The 17132-nt window shown below is 53.6% G+C and overlaps 1 protein-coding gene across 1 annotated transcript; it reads right to left on the bottom strand.

The window, feature by feature from the left end:
* Positions 1-653: 653 nt before the first annotated feature.
* Positions 654-15008, bottom strand: PDYN (prodynorphin). Its single transcript, XM_060614026.3, has 3 exons — positions 14616-15008; positions 4057-4204; positions 654-2761 (listed from the first exon to the last, which is right to left on the bottom strand). The coding sequence occupies exons 2-3, from the start codon at positions 4183-4185 to the stop codon at positions 2120-2122; spliced, it is 771 nt and encodes a 256-aa protein (XP_060470009.2). The 5' UTR covers positions 4186-4204; positions 14616-15008; the 3' UTR covers positions 654-2119.
* Between the last annotated feature and the right edge of the window lie 2124 nt (positions 15009-17132).

Below are 17132 nucleotides of genomic sequence, written 5' to 3'. Positions count from 1 at the left end.
TGCCCCTCACACTAGTCTTCAAGGCCATTTTTTTTTACTGTTTATGTATTTATTTAGAGAGAGAGAGAGAGAGAGAGTGATCAGGGGAGGGGCAGAGAGAGAGGGAGACAGACAATCCCAAGCAGGCTCCAGTGCTGTCAGCACAGAACCATACCTGGGGCTCAAACCATGAACTGTGAGATCATGACCTGAGCTGAAATCAAGACTCAGACACTCAACTGACTGAGCTACCTGGGTACCCAGTCCTCAATGCCATTTAATAAACCATGTCATTTTAGTAAAGTACATGATGCCATCCATTCTCTAGAGAGTTCTTCATCACCAGCACCTTTGTCTTAGGAAAATGTGTCCCTCTTGCCTTGGTAATCCAACACAGGAGACAGTCTCTAGGAGTTAGGTCGGTCTTTTACAGAAGAGGGAACAAAGGCTCAGAGAGGTCCAATAACTTAGCCAACATCACACAGATCTCAAATTTAGGTCTATGACACTCTAAAGTTTGTGCTCTTTCTGTTATCCTGCCCTTAGTTTTCTGACATGAGTGTGTGTGTGTGTGTGTGTGTGTGTGTGTGTGTATTTTTCATTCCCCAGCACTCTTTTCTGCAAATGGTCTTTTCATGCTCTGGGGACTGAGGCACACGCATACACACTCTGAGTCATTACCAACTTTCTTTTATTTATTGCACCGGAAGAGTAGGAAATAACACAGGCCTACTAAGGAATAAGCAAATTCTAGGTAAATTGCATACGTGGGATTTTTTTAAAAGCACACGAAGTAACCCTAAAACAATCTATACATTTCGGAACATCATGAGAGAGCTGGGGGTTGCACGCAAAGAGGTATGTGCTCAGTAGCATCTTAGACAAATTAACTGAACTCGTGACTATTTCCTCTCCTTTCCAGCCCAGCCTCCTGGACCCACAAACCAAACCATAATGCCTGGGGATGAGCGAGCAAAAGCAGCAGAGAGAAAGAGAGAGACTTTGATTGAAACCAAGGAATTGGGAGGTCTCTGCCTCTGATTCATTTGAATCAAGGGAATTCATTTGGCCTCAGGCACTTAATCATTTCATTCCCCTTTCTGGTTTTATTCGGAGACATGAAGAGGAAAGAATCATCACAGGGGTTGAAGACGTCCTTTTTTGTCGTTCTAGCTGTTGCTTCTGGATTTCCTCACCCAGTGCCCATTGCATATGTTTGGCCAGATGGTTAAGACTCTTGGCGGCCAATTCAGCTGCTCAAGAACATGGTTGTGCTTAACCTCATCGACTTGACTCAGCTTCAGTTCATCCTGGGGTAGGAGTGTGATACCGATCTGTTTAATTAGTTTAATGAGGGCTGAGGGAACTGGTCCACATTTTGTTTGTTACACAGAGCAAATTGGTTTGTCTCGCTCTCTCCATGATCTTTTAAGTATTCAGTAGGAGCACTGCTCTCATTACCATTTTGGAAGGGGTTTTTGCGCCCTTCCTCTCCGGTGAGGAGCTGGGTGCTGTCCAGGGTACCAACATGGACGGGAGTCCAGGAACTCGTTTCCTCAAGAGGTGTGTTTCGAATCAATGAGAACACAGAGAGTACAACTGAACACTTGCCCACTGGAGGACTGAACTCTCCAGTGCAGGCATTCCTGCTCCAATAAAATGCGGTGTTTGAGCGTTTTATCTAAAGCATTGGTCTCCGAAGTGGGGAGCACAAGGTGGTCCTTTAAGGTTTGGGATAAAGTGTTAGGATTTCTATTTGTTTGTTTACCTTGTTTGTTATTTATCTAGAGGAATGAAGAACAAGTCAGTCTGGATTCCTGGGACCGGAGTGGGGGTGGGGGCACATTAATGGGGTGGAGGGATTAATATCAAAAGCCGCTGCTGGCGGTAGTTCAGAGGCCTAGGGTTGGAGCCAAGCACTGAGTCTACTGGACAGGGGAACCTCCATCCTTTCTCCCCACTGACTCCAGACAAGCTCTGCACCCCAGGCAGAAAAGAGGCAGGCTGGGTTTGAATGTTTTGCAGACAGTGCTGAACTGAGCATGGGGATTGGGGGGTACAAGGTAGGATGAATGAGGGTACTCCAATCTGGAAGGGTGTCAGGGGAAGCTCCTGACTCAACTCCATGATGGGGAGGGGTTTACCCATCAAGAATCTCTCCGGAGTAGGCATTGGGATCTTCCTGAGACCGAGTTACCACCTTGAACTGGCGCCTGAGAAAACCCCCATAACGCTTCTGATTGTCCCATTTGAGCTTGGGACGGATGCGCCTCAAGAAGCCCCCGTAGCGTTTGTACAGGTCCTCGTGGCCCACCCTATCCCCATCCCGGTCCCCCTCCCCAGCCACCTCTGAGCTTCTCTTAGGGTATTTGCGTAAGAAGCCCCCATAGCGTTTGACTTGCTCCTTGGGGTCCTCCTCATTGGAATCCAGTGCCCTAGCCTCCATGGCATCATCATGCAGCTGGGTGCCCCCCATCAGCTCAGACTCCCCTCCCTCCCCCAACCTGCCAGAGAGACCCCTGAGCTTCTCCGCCAGGCTCCTGCTCAGAGCATTCTCCTCTGTTGGGGTGCGGAGAAGAAATCTGTTTTCCTCCAGCTCCTTCGTGAAGGGCCCAGAGCGCTTGGCCAGCTCACTATAAGGCCCCTCCAAAGAGGACTTGGCCTCCAAATCTTCTCTGCCATTGAGCCCGAAGGTGAAGGGGGTGAAAATAGACAGAAGGCCTTGGCATCTCTCCCACTCCTCGGCAGGCAGCAGCGCGGCCTGGCATTCCAGGGAACAAATCTGCAAATCCCCAAAAAACCACAGCGGTAACGTCGCCCCCATCCAACTGTCAAGCCACATGCACCCCCCCTTGCCCCAGACAGTCCCTTGTCCAATGTCTGAGACAATCGAAAGTAGCTGCCTTTCCTAAACTTCAGGCTTCCCACTTTAATCCCTCCCCCTCCCCAGGTGCACTGAGGTAGGTGACCCTGCGTCTGAGTGGAAGAGGAGCCATGTGGAGAGGTGAGACGGTTTTCCCAAGGACACGTGGCTTGCAAATGGCGATGCCAACATCGGAAGTAAGATCTTCCCAGAACATTGTGTGGTGCTCACACATCCTCCTCAACTTCTCACTCCAGAGGGAGCACTTGCCTCTCCCACCCTTTCCTCGGTGTGAAGGATGCTCTTAACACTTTCTAGAGAGGCACCAAAGCAATGCGGGATGGTAGAAAAAACACACTGAGAGGTTTGGGGGCTCATCAAACCTTGGGGGGACAATCGTATCCATTTCATGGGAGTGCTGGGGGGCTTCAAATGTGATCGTGATGGTGATCATGAGGACGATGATGACAACACCGGACAATTCTGGAACCTGGACCCAGGCAGCCTAAATGTCACAGGTCCTCACGCTTAACCACTGTGCCCTACGCACCGCGTGCATCTCTGTGAAGAGCTGCTAGAATCGTGTGTTTGACACTTTGCGTCACTGTCTCACAGAATCGCCCCATTTTGCGGATGAGGAAGCTAAAGCTCAAAGAGGGAGTTTCCAGAAGTCACGGAATGAGAACGTGGCAGAACCAAAGCCTGTGCTCCGTCCATCGCACCTTTGGGACCTTGACTCTAACCTGGCTGCCATCGAGGGAGAGACACATGGGGGGGCGTTTGATTCAAAGCAAAGCCAATAAGGATGGGCCAAGAGATGCTAAGACCCAGGAGAGGGGTTGAGGCTTGGATCCTGTCCACCAGTGGCTGGGGAAGGCGCTCCTTCCATAGGAGTGGCTAGATTTGGATGTGCCCGTCAGCCCGGTGCTAAGAAGCCCTGAAAAGTTACCATCAGGCTGCAAACTCCCAGAGCCAGCACTGCCTCGATAATGACACTCCCTGGAAACCTGAGTGCTGGTCCCAGACCTGAGCGAGCCAGGGGGTGCTGAGGTCTGAGGTGGGGATGGAGTTCAGGTGCCCAGGCTGACCACAGGGCAGGATGCGTCCCGCACAGGTAGGACAAGTCTACAGGACAGACACACAGCCACCCAAACTCCACACGCAGACAGTCCCTTCCGCACGCAGGTGTAAGACCTAGGCGTCCTGAAACCTACCAGGGGGTTGACGGGTTTGGACCCATCCTGGGTCTTCACAGCACACAGGGAGCACCGGGACAGGCAGTCCGCTGTGGCAGAAGGGAGCACAAGGAGGCAGGCAGCCAGCACGAGCCCCTGCCACGCCATCCCGTCTCAGCTCTTCCTGCTGCGGGGGGAGAAAGAGAAGAAAATGAAGCCATGAACGCCTCCTCGGCATCTGTGTCCTGAGCCATCTCACCAAGCCCTGCGGCCGACCCTGCAAGGCAAACGGTCTCGTTCCCATTTCACAGGAAAATAGAGGCCGCAGGAGGCACCGTGGGTGCCCCAGGCCAAGGGTCAAGGAAGGGGATTAATGTACTGAGTACCTGCTGACTAGCTTTCCTCCAGATGTGCGTTCAATCTGCCCAATGGCTCCTGAGGCGGGTTGTGCTGTTTTCATCAGACAGATGGGGAAGTTGAGGCTCAGGAAGGCGAGGGACCTGCCCGCACAGCTAGGCAGTGGACAAGCTGGGACTTGACCTGGGTCTGTGGGCCTTCAAAACCCACTTTGCCCACCCAGGAAGCCAGAAGTCACCTGGCATCTGCTTTCCTGGATTTCCTGAGGCTCCATCACCTGCCTTTGTCCCCAACTCTTCAGCGCGTCCCCAGGCCAGTCCTTTCTGCCTTGAAAGGTCTCTGAAATTTGCCTTTTTCCCCCCAGTACTTATTCTTACCTTGGCCATAGCTCCACCTTCTCCACGCTGGCCTTCTGGCCTCTCGTTCCTTCTTGGATCCCTCCTGCCCACCCCGAAATGAACTGCTCAGCATGACAATTAAGCAATCAGATATGTCACCCTAGGTCAGGCCTGGCCCTTTTCCTAAATGACAGGAACACCCTCAATCCCATCCCTACACCGTAACCACATCCAGCTACTTGCCATTCCTCTAATCAATGTTTCAGGCCCTGTCCCACCTCTGGGCCTTTGCATATGCTGTTCTCTCTACTGAAAAACCCTTCCTCTCCTCTTCTGTTACCTGCCATTTAGGCCCTATGTTAGATATTGCTTCCTCAGGGCAGCTTTTCCAGATCTCTGAGGCCCAATGGGATATTCCTGCTTTGTATTCACCCCTGCATCAAAATATCCCACTATTTGGTAATTATCTATGTGTCTCTTCAGACTTTGGCTCCGCGAAGGCAGGAGCGGTGTCCTGTTTCCGTCTCTGGGTTCCTCAAATATGCCACGTTGCTCCTGCCTCAGGGTCTTTGCACTTCCTGTCCCTCCCTCTGCAATACGCTTCGCCCAGATCTAAACATGGCTCGTTCCTCCTTGTGATCAAATGAACGAAATGCAAATCGCCAGGGAGGCATTTGCTGACTCCTGTGTTTAATGTGGCTTCCCGGGCCGCTCTCACATCACCCTGCTTTGTTGGCATCGGGGCGTTCACCATCTCTTACTGCCCTATCGATTAGGTGTTTGTTCCCTGTCGGTGATCCTCGTCTCCCCCACTGGAGCGTTAGCTCCTTACTGGCACAGGCGCTACCTGTCACAGTCCCTGCCGTATCCTAGCACCGGGACCCTGACCCGCCCATAGCAGGCACTCGCTAGGCATACGAATTCAGTCGGTTCCTTCCTCTCCTAATTAACTCCTTAGAAACCAAATATCAAGACTCAAAGCCATTCAAATGGGGGCACAGCACCGTTCTCCCAGCTGGAAATGGGGAGATCCCCTGAGACACCCCACTCCGGGCAGGAGGCTCCAGGCTCTTCCCAGCCTGGTCTTTATAGCCTAACGCCTGTCACTCTGTTCACAGGGATGCTGTCCTCCCTCCCTCCCTCCTCCAAGTCTCCCAAGCCTGCAGACGACCCTGTTTCCTCGGGGGATTTAGAGGGTATTTCCCCCACGGTCCCAGAGCTCCGTGTTACAGCCCAGAGCTGAGTCTCCCCCTCAGGGCACACAGGAGGTCCCCCCACCCCTCCTCAAGCCCGTCATCCTATCTACTCCTTCCCAGTGAGGTGGGCACTTCCGGTTCAGGGAATCACCCAAGACCTGTGTCCAATAGTGAAGGTGCAAGGCTGTTTGCTTGACTCCCCACTCGTGTGCCCTTAATGACTACAATTTCGAGAACTTTAACTCATTACCGTGGGTACCTCCATGAGACCCAGAGGACCCAATGCACAGGACCTTTGAACTTGCCTGTTGTTTTCAGTCCACCCACCAACTGTGAGAGGTGGGTATCATCATCCCCACTTTATAGACGAGAAAACTGGTGCTCAGAGAGGCTTGGTAGATCTCCTGAGGTCACACAGCGACTGAAGGTGAGAACTGTCCTGAGGCTGAACAAGGTTTGCTCCCCTAAGCCAGGAAGCTCAGAGAAGAAAGCCCAGGGAAGTGGACCTGGGTCCGTCCCACCTCTCCCACCCGCCCTCCGTGTTCTCTCACATTCTACCGGCTGCTGAGTGGATTGGGTTCCAGGAGAGCGAGCTGTGCCTTTTATGTGCAGATGCGAAGCAGGCAGCTCGTGTTTTCTCTGGTATCAGCGGTGGCCGGTGGCGGTGGTAGAGCTGGCTTGTGACGAGATCAGCAGTGAATTGCCTGCGGGGGAGGAGACCGTCCAGCACATTCTTAACTCCTGGCCAGAGGCTTCGCACACAGCTTGGCTGCCAAGGTAGGAGGCCCGATTTGAAATCCTTTTTGTCCCAGGCAGAGGTAGTGTCGGCAACCTTGCCTCTCATCCACTAACTTGATATTTAATAGTAATTCTAGCTGATCAGATGGTTGTTACATACTCATGATGCTCCGAGCAATTCTCGTGAATTCTAAAAAACTCCTTTCTACTCACAGCGACTGTCTGGGGTGGGTACAGTTGTCGTGCCCTCTTCACGGATAAGGAAACTGAGTTAAGAACCCTGCCAAGATTCTAGAGCTAGTAAGAGGGAAAGCTGGGATTTGTATCCAGGGGGTCTGGCTCGAACCACCTGCAATTCTCAAATGAGTGCCCCATGGGCCCCACCTTCCAAGCTTCCCCCAAGGGGTTCCCTCTGCCTGGAACGCCTGTCTCGCCCCACCCATCTACTCCCATCTCCCTCTGACCAGATAACTCTTGTTCGTCAAAATTCAACCTCAGTTGCCTCCTCCAGGAAGGCTGTCTGTATTGGGCCCCTCCTGTGAACTCCCACAGTCACCTATGCTGGCTCTATCAAATAATGGCCGCTCACTTTCTGAGTTTCCTACCCAGAGGGCACTTTATCTCTGTAAGTGAAGGTCCCTACAGTGAGGGTGTGTGGTGCATTGGAGGATGATAAGGACACCCGGGTGGATGAGGAGGCATAAGGCAGGAAGGAAGCCATGGAGTCTGCAATTGTCTGAAACCAATGAGGCCAACGGATATTCAGCAAAGGGTAATGAAACCAGGTAGCCAGGAGAGGGGAGGGAAGAGGAAGTAAGGGAAAACCTCACATAGGAAGAGGGAAGGAGGGAGGGGAAAAGGAGAGAGACAGTGCAAAATGGTCCAGAGAGAGACAGAGAGGGAGATAGAGAGATGTAGGGAGAGAGACTAACACTACAGACACCAGACACAAAAAGAGGGAGGTCCCAGACAGGAGACACAAGGAAACAGGTCACAGGTTGAACATGAGGGACATTATTCTGAAGCTTTGAATTTTTCCCTCACTTGCTCAAAGCAATGATCTGAGGAGGGGCTCCTTGACCCATGAAGGGCATGGTCTAGGAGGCCTTGGCTTCCGAGAAAGCCCAGATCACCCCAGGCTCCCACACTCCACCATCAGAGCCATGGCTCTGTGGCCGCAGAGGGTCTCCCAGGAAGAAATTGGAGAGAGAATTTGATGGCATGGAAGATAGAACAGAGGGCTACCCAAGAAGTGTCAGAGCAGGGAAGGAGGTCAGGCAGGGTGGGGCAGGGCTGAGACCTCTGGCGTCCTCCTACCCAGCCAGCAACCCTAACCCTAACCAACCCTAACCCAAGCCCTGCAAAAGTCCAGACACTTCAGAGTGACTGCCCGCAGGACAAACTCAGTAAAATGGGCACTGGGTATTTTGACTTTGCACCGGGATTTTCTTTTCTTTTCTTTTCTTTTCTTTTTTAAACTCTCTTGCCAACATTTTTAAACTGGGAAATTTTTACACTTCAAAGTCGTAATTTCCACCTTACCTTAAAAAAACAGAAGTCCTGGAGACATCGGGCCTGCTTTACAGTATGGCAACAGTCGCCCCAAGGGACACATGCAGCCTGGTCACCACTGTCCCCACCCAGCAGCTTCCTTTATCTCCACTGCTGAGCAGAGTTGGATAGTTGAGTCTGCCGGCCCTGAACTGCCGTCTCTTAACAACCATGAGAGGCAGCCTGGGGCCAGAGGGGTGCAGCTGGAGAGAAAAGAGGGGGGCGCCTCCAATTCCTTCCTGGCCCCGAAGCAGGGTCACCACGTGCTTAGTTTATGTGGATTCAAATCCCAGCCTGCCACTTACCACCAGATGGGGGAACTTACTTGACGTTGCTGGGTCTCCGTTTCCTCAGCCCCATCATGGGGCTAACGATAATGCTTTAGGGGGTGGGTGGAATCAAATAAGAGATCACGCACAGGGCACGTTGGGGGGGGGGGTACCTGGCACACAGTGATATTATGATGGGCTTCATAGCAGAGGCTGGGGCCCCGTTCGACTCTTGGGCTACAGGAGGCGCGAAAAGAAGACGGCAAAAAGTCCTGGAACGCAGTTGAAATTCCAAAAAAAAAAAAAGTTGGTGAACGAATCAACTGCCATATGGAGGACCTACTGTGTGCCAGGCAGGGCTGAGTGCTCCTTGTTCCTGGTAACACCAGTCCAATAACAGTGCCAGCACATCTGAAGAGCCTACTAGGTGCCAAGCTGTGCACTACTGTTAGACATGTGATTCGAATCGTCACCACAGCCGGGGCAGGGGGGGCGGGGGGCACGGTGAGTGTCTCTGTACCCTTTGTACAGAGGAGAAGACTGAGGCTGGGGGGAGGAGAGGTTGGCCACGTTCGCTTGGCCTGTAAGTGAGAGTCAGGCTTCTGTCCAGATCTCTCGGGGTTAAAAGGTGACTCTAATAAAGACACATCAGCCCTGCGGATTTTCCTGAGGAATCTGATGTCCTTCCTTATCGTTGGCTAAACAAAGGATCGGGTCACATCAGATGGGTCCTGAGGGAGCGCATTTCACCTTTGCTCTGGGGCTGTGCTCGAAGTCATGCATCAGATTAGTAGCCCTGCCTGCGAGTCAGGCCTGATCCGGAAGGAGCTGAGGAGAAAAAGATATGCTCCCGGGGTAAGACAAGGCAGCGAGCCCGCTTGGTGAGCGAGCCCGCTTGGTGAGCTGGGGGGCGAGTATCAGGTGCATAGACGTCAGTGGAGAGTGTGCATGGCCCAGGGGGAAGGAGGGGCCTCCTTCACGGACTGGGTGGGCCGGGGGTGGGGTGGGGGGGCGCGGGGTCCTCACAGCCCTCCCAAGGAAAAACCCTCTTCCCTTGCAGGTCTATAAAACATTTCCTCGGCCACTGCCTCGTGGGCTTAGTGACAGCCCAGTGAGGGATGCAGGGGCCAGTGCGGAGAAACGGTGATTCTCCCCTGGCAGAAAAGGAAATTTTGGACCCACCAGCCTCCACAATCCCATGATCCAATTCCTTCTACTAAATCTCTTTCTTAATACGTACACATCCTGCTTCTCTGGAGAACCCCGAGAACGAACACAACCCCCACCCCAACTGCTCACCGCGGTCCACGGCTGCTTTCGTGCTACAAAGCACAGCGGGCTGTTGAAACGGGGACCGCACAGCCCAGAGGCCAAAAACATATACTAGCTGGTCTTTTACGGACAAGCCGTGCTGACCCCTGCTTTCATCAATTACATAACCATTTTCTAATTCGGATTATTCTCGTCATCTGGAAGCTGACTTTTCTGGGAAAAATCAGAGAGGGATCGCTCTCCTCCCTGAGCCTGGGCTTCTCACTTCTGGTCTATAAATGGGCCGTGTCACCCCCCTGTCCCTCAGGAGGGCTGCCCAGAGGGCATCACTTAAAGGGCCAGCACGCTGTAGTCCCCTTTCCTACCCAGGGCCCAGAGTTCTTGAAAGGGAAGGGACTGCCTGCCCGCCCTCTCATCTCCTCTTGGCAATATTTCTATATTGTAGTCAGAGGGCTCAGAGGAACAGCAAGCATTAAAAAGCCAGCATGGAATAATAATGGCTTGATTTAACATTGCAATTATCTCTCCCAGCACTTTATTGCATATGATTATCCCTATTTGATAGAAGAGGAAATGGGAAAATGTAGGAATGAAGTCACTTGTTTAAGGTCACATCATGAGTCAGGAGGGAAGCAGAGACAGAGCTGGGGCCTCCCACACCCGGGCCATGACTCGCACTGACTCGCATTGAGGCTTTCAATGACCCTCCCACAGCCCACTGCACTGCCTCCCTGTGCCGGGCCCCTGGCCTCCCCTGGTCTCCCCTGGCCTCTAGCGGGACAGGTGCTACTGTTACAGGCTCGGGTTCCGGGTGGGGAGAGTGAGGAGGACCAAGTGACAAAGCGCCCTAGGGTCCCGAGCACCTGCGTGGCGTAGCTGGGATTCTCTGAGCCCATAGCATCCCTGGTGAAGGCACCACTACGGGACCCGGCTCCCTGCTATGCATGTCAGTTCCGTGACTGCACGTTCACCTTCTGGAGACTCCAGTAGGCTTGGCACGATCAGCTCCGTTTTCCAGATGGGCACATAGAGTCTTAGAGAGGCAAGATCACCAGGTCAGGGCCGAGAGGCAAGGACATAGAAGAAGCAGGTTTAAAAAGTCAGCCTGCCGCTCGTCCTACAAACCGTCCCCGGGGCAAGGGGTCACGTTAAGTGTCCATCAGACCCTCCCACGGAGCCCCCACATTCCTGAAGATGAGACAGTCTTCTGGAGTGTTAGCCCACCCCAAACCACAAAGTTCACCTTTGTGGGTCCCCAGGGGCTGGCAAAGGGAGACCCTGAGAAGTGAGGGCTGCTGTCCCTGTGAGGCTTTTAGGGTCATTAACAAGGAATGGATTATCACCTGGCTGGCGGTGAGGGGGCTCGGATTCCGGACGGAAAGTGAACCCACTATGGAGTCCAGCAAGACTCAAAGCGCAGAGCCTCTCTTGGGCCATTTGCGGTTCAGGGACCAGAGAGAAGCACAAACCTGCACTCAGGGATCATGGTGGGATTATTAACCTCGTTTATAAAAGAATGATTTTTTTTTTACATGTGTTTTAAGCTTTTGTTTATTTATTTTGAGAGAGAGAGAGAGAGAGCATGAGCAGGGGAGGGGTAGAGAGAGAGAGAGAGGGAGGGAGGGAGAGAGAGGATCCCAAGCAGGCTCCACGATGGCAGTCAGTGCAGAGCTAGACTCAGGGCTCGAACTCACCAACTGTGAGATCGTGACCTGAGCGGAAATCCAGAGTCAGATGCGCAACTGACTGAGCCACCCAGGCGCCCCTTAGAAGAACGATTTTTAAGAGCAGGAGTCACATGAAACCCTCACCCTTTGTTATTTGACGCAATGAAGGGATGGGGAGAAAGGCCAAGGAAGATGGGCCAGGGAGGGGTGGAGATGAAGAGATGAAGAAAAAAAGAGAGAGAGACAGAGACAGAGAGGGAGACAGAGACAGACATGCACATAGAGAGACACGCGTGTGCCCATAGGAGTGGCAGAGACTCTTGCACGCACAGAGAAATTGATAAAGACACCAGAGAAGCAGAGAGATGATGGAAACTCAACAGAGCTGGAAGAGGTGCCGGGAACCAGAGGGAGAAGGTACAAGAAGGAGCAGAGGAGGGGAGAAAGGAGAAGGAAGGAAGGAGGAAGGGACAGAGAGACTTGGATTCGGGGCCTTGACCTACCGTGTGAGTCACAAATATCAATCCCTCCTCCTGTCAGTGGACCAGAGACCCAGCCACGTAGTAACTGCTCAGTAAACCCTTCTCGGCTTAAACTGAACTGTCCAGTAACAGGTCAAAGAGCCAAAGGACGGTGGACAAACACGATGAATGTGCCTGCTGCACGCAGCCTCCCACTCAGGCCGGTGGGACAGCCGGACGGCCTCAGGGAGAAGCCTCCAGAACGTTCCTGTGCCTCGTGGACCGGGCTCTTTACCCTTCTGCCAGGAGCACAAGTCTGGACCTGGGCTGGGGAAGATTAATGAGGCCCGACATCAAAGGACCCGGGATACCTCTCTGTCTCCAGGGCCTGATCCTGGGCTTACTGGGTGTCCCCAGAAATATTTACTGCCTGCCCTCAATGGCCGGGCTCAGCCGGCCGCCCAGCCTCGGTGAGATCCTTTTAGCCCTTTGTCAGACGCAGCGAGATGGGCTGAGATGAGCGAAAACGGTGAGAGAATTCAGCTAGTTGCCTGTGCTTTCTCAGACACGCGTCGAAATCAAACCACGGACTATTGATCCTGCTTAGAATGATGGAAGACATCTAATAAATACAACAATTGTGCAAGAATGGCCCAAGGAGGTAGGCAGTGGGAAGGGGGGCCCGGGAGGATCGATCGGGAAGAGACTTCATGGTCCCGAGGCGACAGACGAAGGGATGGTCTTCTGTTGGTGTGGAGATTATGGGGTGGGAAGGGGAGGAGAGTGCCAGCCCCACAAACTGAAATACCAGATGTTAGACATCCTTCCCGGACATAGCACACGGCTCCATGGAGTGGATGATGAAGGATATTATAACACATTGCCAGGGTGGACAGGGAGAACGTGAGCAGTCAACGCTAGCATTTATTGAGTACCTACTGAATGCCAGCATCCTATGGGAGTCTCACAATAACCTTAGGAGGCCAACAGTACCGTCCTTACTGCGGAGATGAGGAAATGAACACTCAGCTATCGTCCCCAAATCACACAGCAAATGACGGATGGGCTCTGGGATTTGAACCCAGATCTGTGGGACACTCATGTAGATAATACATGGAACGTTCATGGCTCCCAGGAGTTATCTCAAGACCCTAACCCCTTTCCATTTGCTTTATGGCGAATGCAAATTTCTCAAACAGCCCCGGAGCCAGTCCCTGTGCCCGCTCTTGCTAAAGCATGCTGGGTTCCCAAGGAAGCACTGCGACATCCCCCCGACAACCCCGCTCCCAGCTGGCAGCTGAGACACAGGATCTGCCTGCCCCCCATCACACCTCTAGCTCATCTGGGGCAAAGCAGTGGGCTTGAGAGCCCGGCAGCAAACGCAAACCTCCCCCAGGGCAGCTCAGCTCCCCCCCCCCCCCCCCCCCCCCCCCCGGGCTGCTGCAACAGCTCCCCCACGCACATCTCAAAGCCTGGAGATAAATGACCTGCAAAAATAGAACAAAAGGCAAGGTGGGGTGGGATAGAGGGGAGAAAGAAAGGGGAGAAGAGAGGGAAGAGGTAGGTGTGGGAGGGGGAGGCAGGGGGTTGGGGGGCGGGGCAAAGAGGACTGACATTCTGAAATTTGCAACAGATCTTGCCTGGAATGCCTGTCAAAGGAGAAAGACTTGTATATTTTACCAAATGAAGATCTGCAGTCTGTGGGAAGGGAACTGAAATCAGATCCAATAACCTGAAGAGCGTGTTTCCCCTGGGAAGGTTGGAGACTTAATTAAGGAATGTTTGTAAAGCTTGGAGAGATTCTAGATAAAAGACACCCGGGGAAAACGGGGAAAAAGTACAAGGTCGCAGAATTTACTATTCAACCTTTATGTCGTCACCGGGCTTTTTTTTTTTTTTTCCTCCTTTTTTCTTTCCTCCGAAACTCATCAGCCTGTTTTGCTGGAGTCAAACTTTGGGATTCTGTAATACTTTCTTTGAACATGGATATCTTTACCAGGGAGCAAATGGCGTTGCCATCTGAGCTTTCCTCCCTGCCCGACTTCCCTGCTGTAATTTACATGAAAGCAACAAGTCCTTTCGAAGTAAAACCCACAAGAAAAATCCTGCTCAGCCTGAGTCTCCTGGCATGCTGTCACTCTCTTTCCCCATTTCCTCCCAACGAAATAAGCCCCAACTTCATTTCTGCGTGAAATCATGCCCAAGGAAACACTCAAGCCGGCACCCTGTCAGCAATTAAACACGATCCAAAAAAGAATGAAAAGGCTGAACTTGGTTGTACACTGATGTACATTATACTTGGTAAATGCCAGAGCCCTGAATCTCATTAACATCCCCCAGACCTTGTTCTCTACGTCCGGCGAGAATCACTGACCTTTAAAACCGCCCCGAGTGGCTAAACTCACTTCTTCCACCCAGGGCCTCCCATCCTCACCTGGGCACCATGTGTGCAGACTGCTGGGGAAGAAGACGACCTTGGAGCTGAAACCGAGGGGTGGTCCTCTTGGGAGAGGAGTACCCACCTGTGCAAGCCGGGGCTGTACCGAGAGGGAAATTCCGAAGAACCGTCTGTCTCCCGCTAACTGATCTGGCGTTTGTAAACTAGCCTCGTAACTGTAACTATATTTGCCAGATTATCAGACCCAGAGCTGAAATCCCCCAGCCCGTGCTCCTACAGCCCCCAGATCCGGAGGACCGGGAAAAACAAATACAATCAAAAGAGAGGTTCCATTGCCCCTGTGGATATTACCTGTGTTCTTCTTCGTCCCTGGGCAGCTTCTGGCCGAGCAGGTCGGACAGAGGGTGGTGGCAGGTGGCTCAGGGGTCTCCCTGACTCTGGCTGGGAAGGAGGTGCCAAAGAGGCAGCTGTGAGCACCACCAAAGCCCCTCAGAATGGCAGTTCTGGTGCCTCGCCCCCCCTTTTATGGACTAGAGCCTCCTCCTGTCGCTCAGCCCTTGCTGAGCACAGGCTGCTGGGAGCCAATGGGGAAGTAGCTCAGAGCAGTCAGAGGCGCAGACCCCTGGGCCCTTCAACTCGAACTCCCTGGGCCTGACACAATAGGCTTCTCTTCGTGACAGGGGATGTGGAGGAGGAAGCAGCCGTGCAGGGAGGGGGCTGGATCCTGGGTGTAGTGCTGTTTGTCACTTGAAATCCGGCCACTTCAGTCTTTGATGCGTTTCCAGGAGAGTGTCACGGAAAAAAAAAAAAAAAAAAGAGGGAGAGAGAGAGAGAGAGGTAGGAAGGACAGAGACAGAAAGAGTTGGGAAAAGAGAGTCCCAGAGAGTCAGAGACAGGCAGACAGAGAGATACAGAGACAGATGGAGACACAGAAAGAGATAGAGTCGGACAGATATGGAGACAGAGAGAGGGAATCAGACAGATATGGAGACAGATGGGGACAGAGAGAGAGTTGGAGAAGCAGGGAAACAGGATTCAGAGAGAATCAGAAAGAGAAAGAGACAGTGTCAGCAGAGAGGTCGGGCATGATACAGACAAAGCAGGGGAGGAAAGAGAAAATCGGAGAGACACAGCGTGTCAGAGAACGGGGCTACCCAGAGACACCGGGGGAAACGGAGGGAGAGCCAGAGGAAGAGAGATGAGGAAACCAGGACGGAGGACAGGCTCAGACCCCACAGCCATCTGGAAACAACAGAAGAGGCAGGGTCCCCAGACAGGGCAAGTGCCGAGGAGGGGAAGGTGGACGGAGCCGGCCGCCAAGCGTCGCCCTGCGCTGAGCCCCTGGGCACCTCCGTGTGCGGCCGGTCACGCGTGTGCTGGAACGTTGTGTGTGCCCTTGCCTGCGCCCGCAGTCGACGCGGGTGCGGGCCTGGGCCGGCGCCAGCCGCCAGCAGCCCTGGCAGGAGCTCAGCCCCTTCCCCGGCAGCCAGGAGCCACAGTTTACTTTCCTCCGATAGCAACACAAAATGAAGATCACGAAATCCCCCTCAAAATATGGGCTGCGATGTGCCTTTGCCTGCACTCCGGGTGGGGGGCATCCCTACCTCATGTGAGCCCTCGGCCCTTGCCAGCAGCAGCTTGAAGGCTGCACCCTTGTGGCTACGAATACCTTCCAGAACATGGGGGACGGGGGGGGGGGGGGAGGGCGGCCGGGGGAGGGGCAGGGACTGAGTTTGGAGGAGAACATGTTCTCTCCTCAGTCAACAGCAGACACGGAGTTTATGGTGGGAGGCACAATTGTCGCAGAAATCTGGTGGGGACTGCCCGCGCCCCGGGAGCTGACGCTGTACCAGGCCGTCAGCCAAAGTTGTCCTCACCACCTGGCCAGGTAGCGAATATGATTCCCGTCTTGCGGGTGAGGAAAGACAGGTCCCAGAGCTGAGGAACGTATCCAAAGACATAAAGCAGGTTAAGTCATCCAGCTACCGGGAGGGTCCAGATGCGGGCTTGTCGGACCCCAGAGTCCCCTGCTCCCCCGCCCCCACTCAGCCCTCCTGGGAGAGAAGCCTTGCATCTGCCCACCTGGAGGGGTGGGGGCCCAGGGCTGCCTTTCTTGGGGACTGTCTCTCCACCCTTACAACGTAGGACAGGGCTGTGCCTGGGAGTATTGAGGACGTGGGTTTGATCCCCAGCTCTGCCAGCTCAACCAGCAGAGAGAACTGAGAAGTTTCCACCTTCAGCTTCAGTTTGCTTATCCGTAAAATGGGGACATAACAGTAATGAACTCATCGGGCTCCGGGGAGGGGGGAGGTGAGACAGAGGATGTGGGTAACATCACCTAACGCAGCAGACACTTAATGAGTCCTCCACCACCATCTGTCCTTGTGACTGATCACGTGGTTCCCGCTCTGCCGCACCCACGTTCCCTGGGGCGCTGTCCTCTCCCTGTGCCTGATTCATTTCAAGGAGGAAGATGGCAGGAGCCCTTTGCCGGGCACCTGCTATGTTCCACGCGCTTCCTCGTGTGGTGCCGTATCCTCACAACGAGCAGACGTGTGGCACGGATATCACGATGCATCCTCAAACCGATAAGGCCGCTGGAGTTCGGGGACAACCCGGCCACACAGGGAGGGAGGAGGAGTTGAGCCCACTGCCTCGCACCCCAGAGCTCAGCCCCTGCACACGCCCCTCCAGCCTCAAGCTGAGGTCTACCTCCTCCCTTCTGGAGAGGGTTCTTCAGGATCCGAATTTGCCTTTCTTCTCCTCCTTGTCCCTCTTCCCAGGCAGCACGCGGGATCTGACAGGCAGGTGCAAAGGACTTCGGGTGCCAGTGTGGAAGCCCCCGTCCCCAGCGTCTGATGGCCATGG

The sequence above is a fragment of the Panthera onca genome, chromosome A3 (assembly GCF_046562875.1).
Source record: "Panthera onca isolate mPanOnc1 chromosome A3, mPanOnc1 haplotype 2, whole genome shotgun sequence".
Taxonomy (NCBI): domain Eukaryota; kingdom Metazoa; phylum Chordata; class Mammalia; order Carnivora; family Felidae; genus Panthera; species Panthera onca.
Note: the sequence above shows the minus strand (reverse complement) of the source record. Positions and strands in the feature narration are given on the sequence as shown.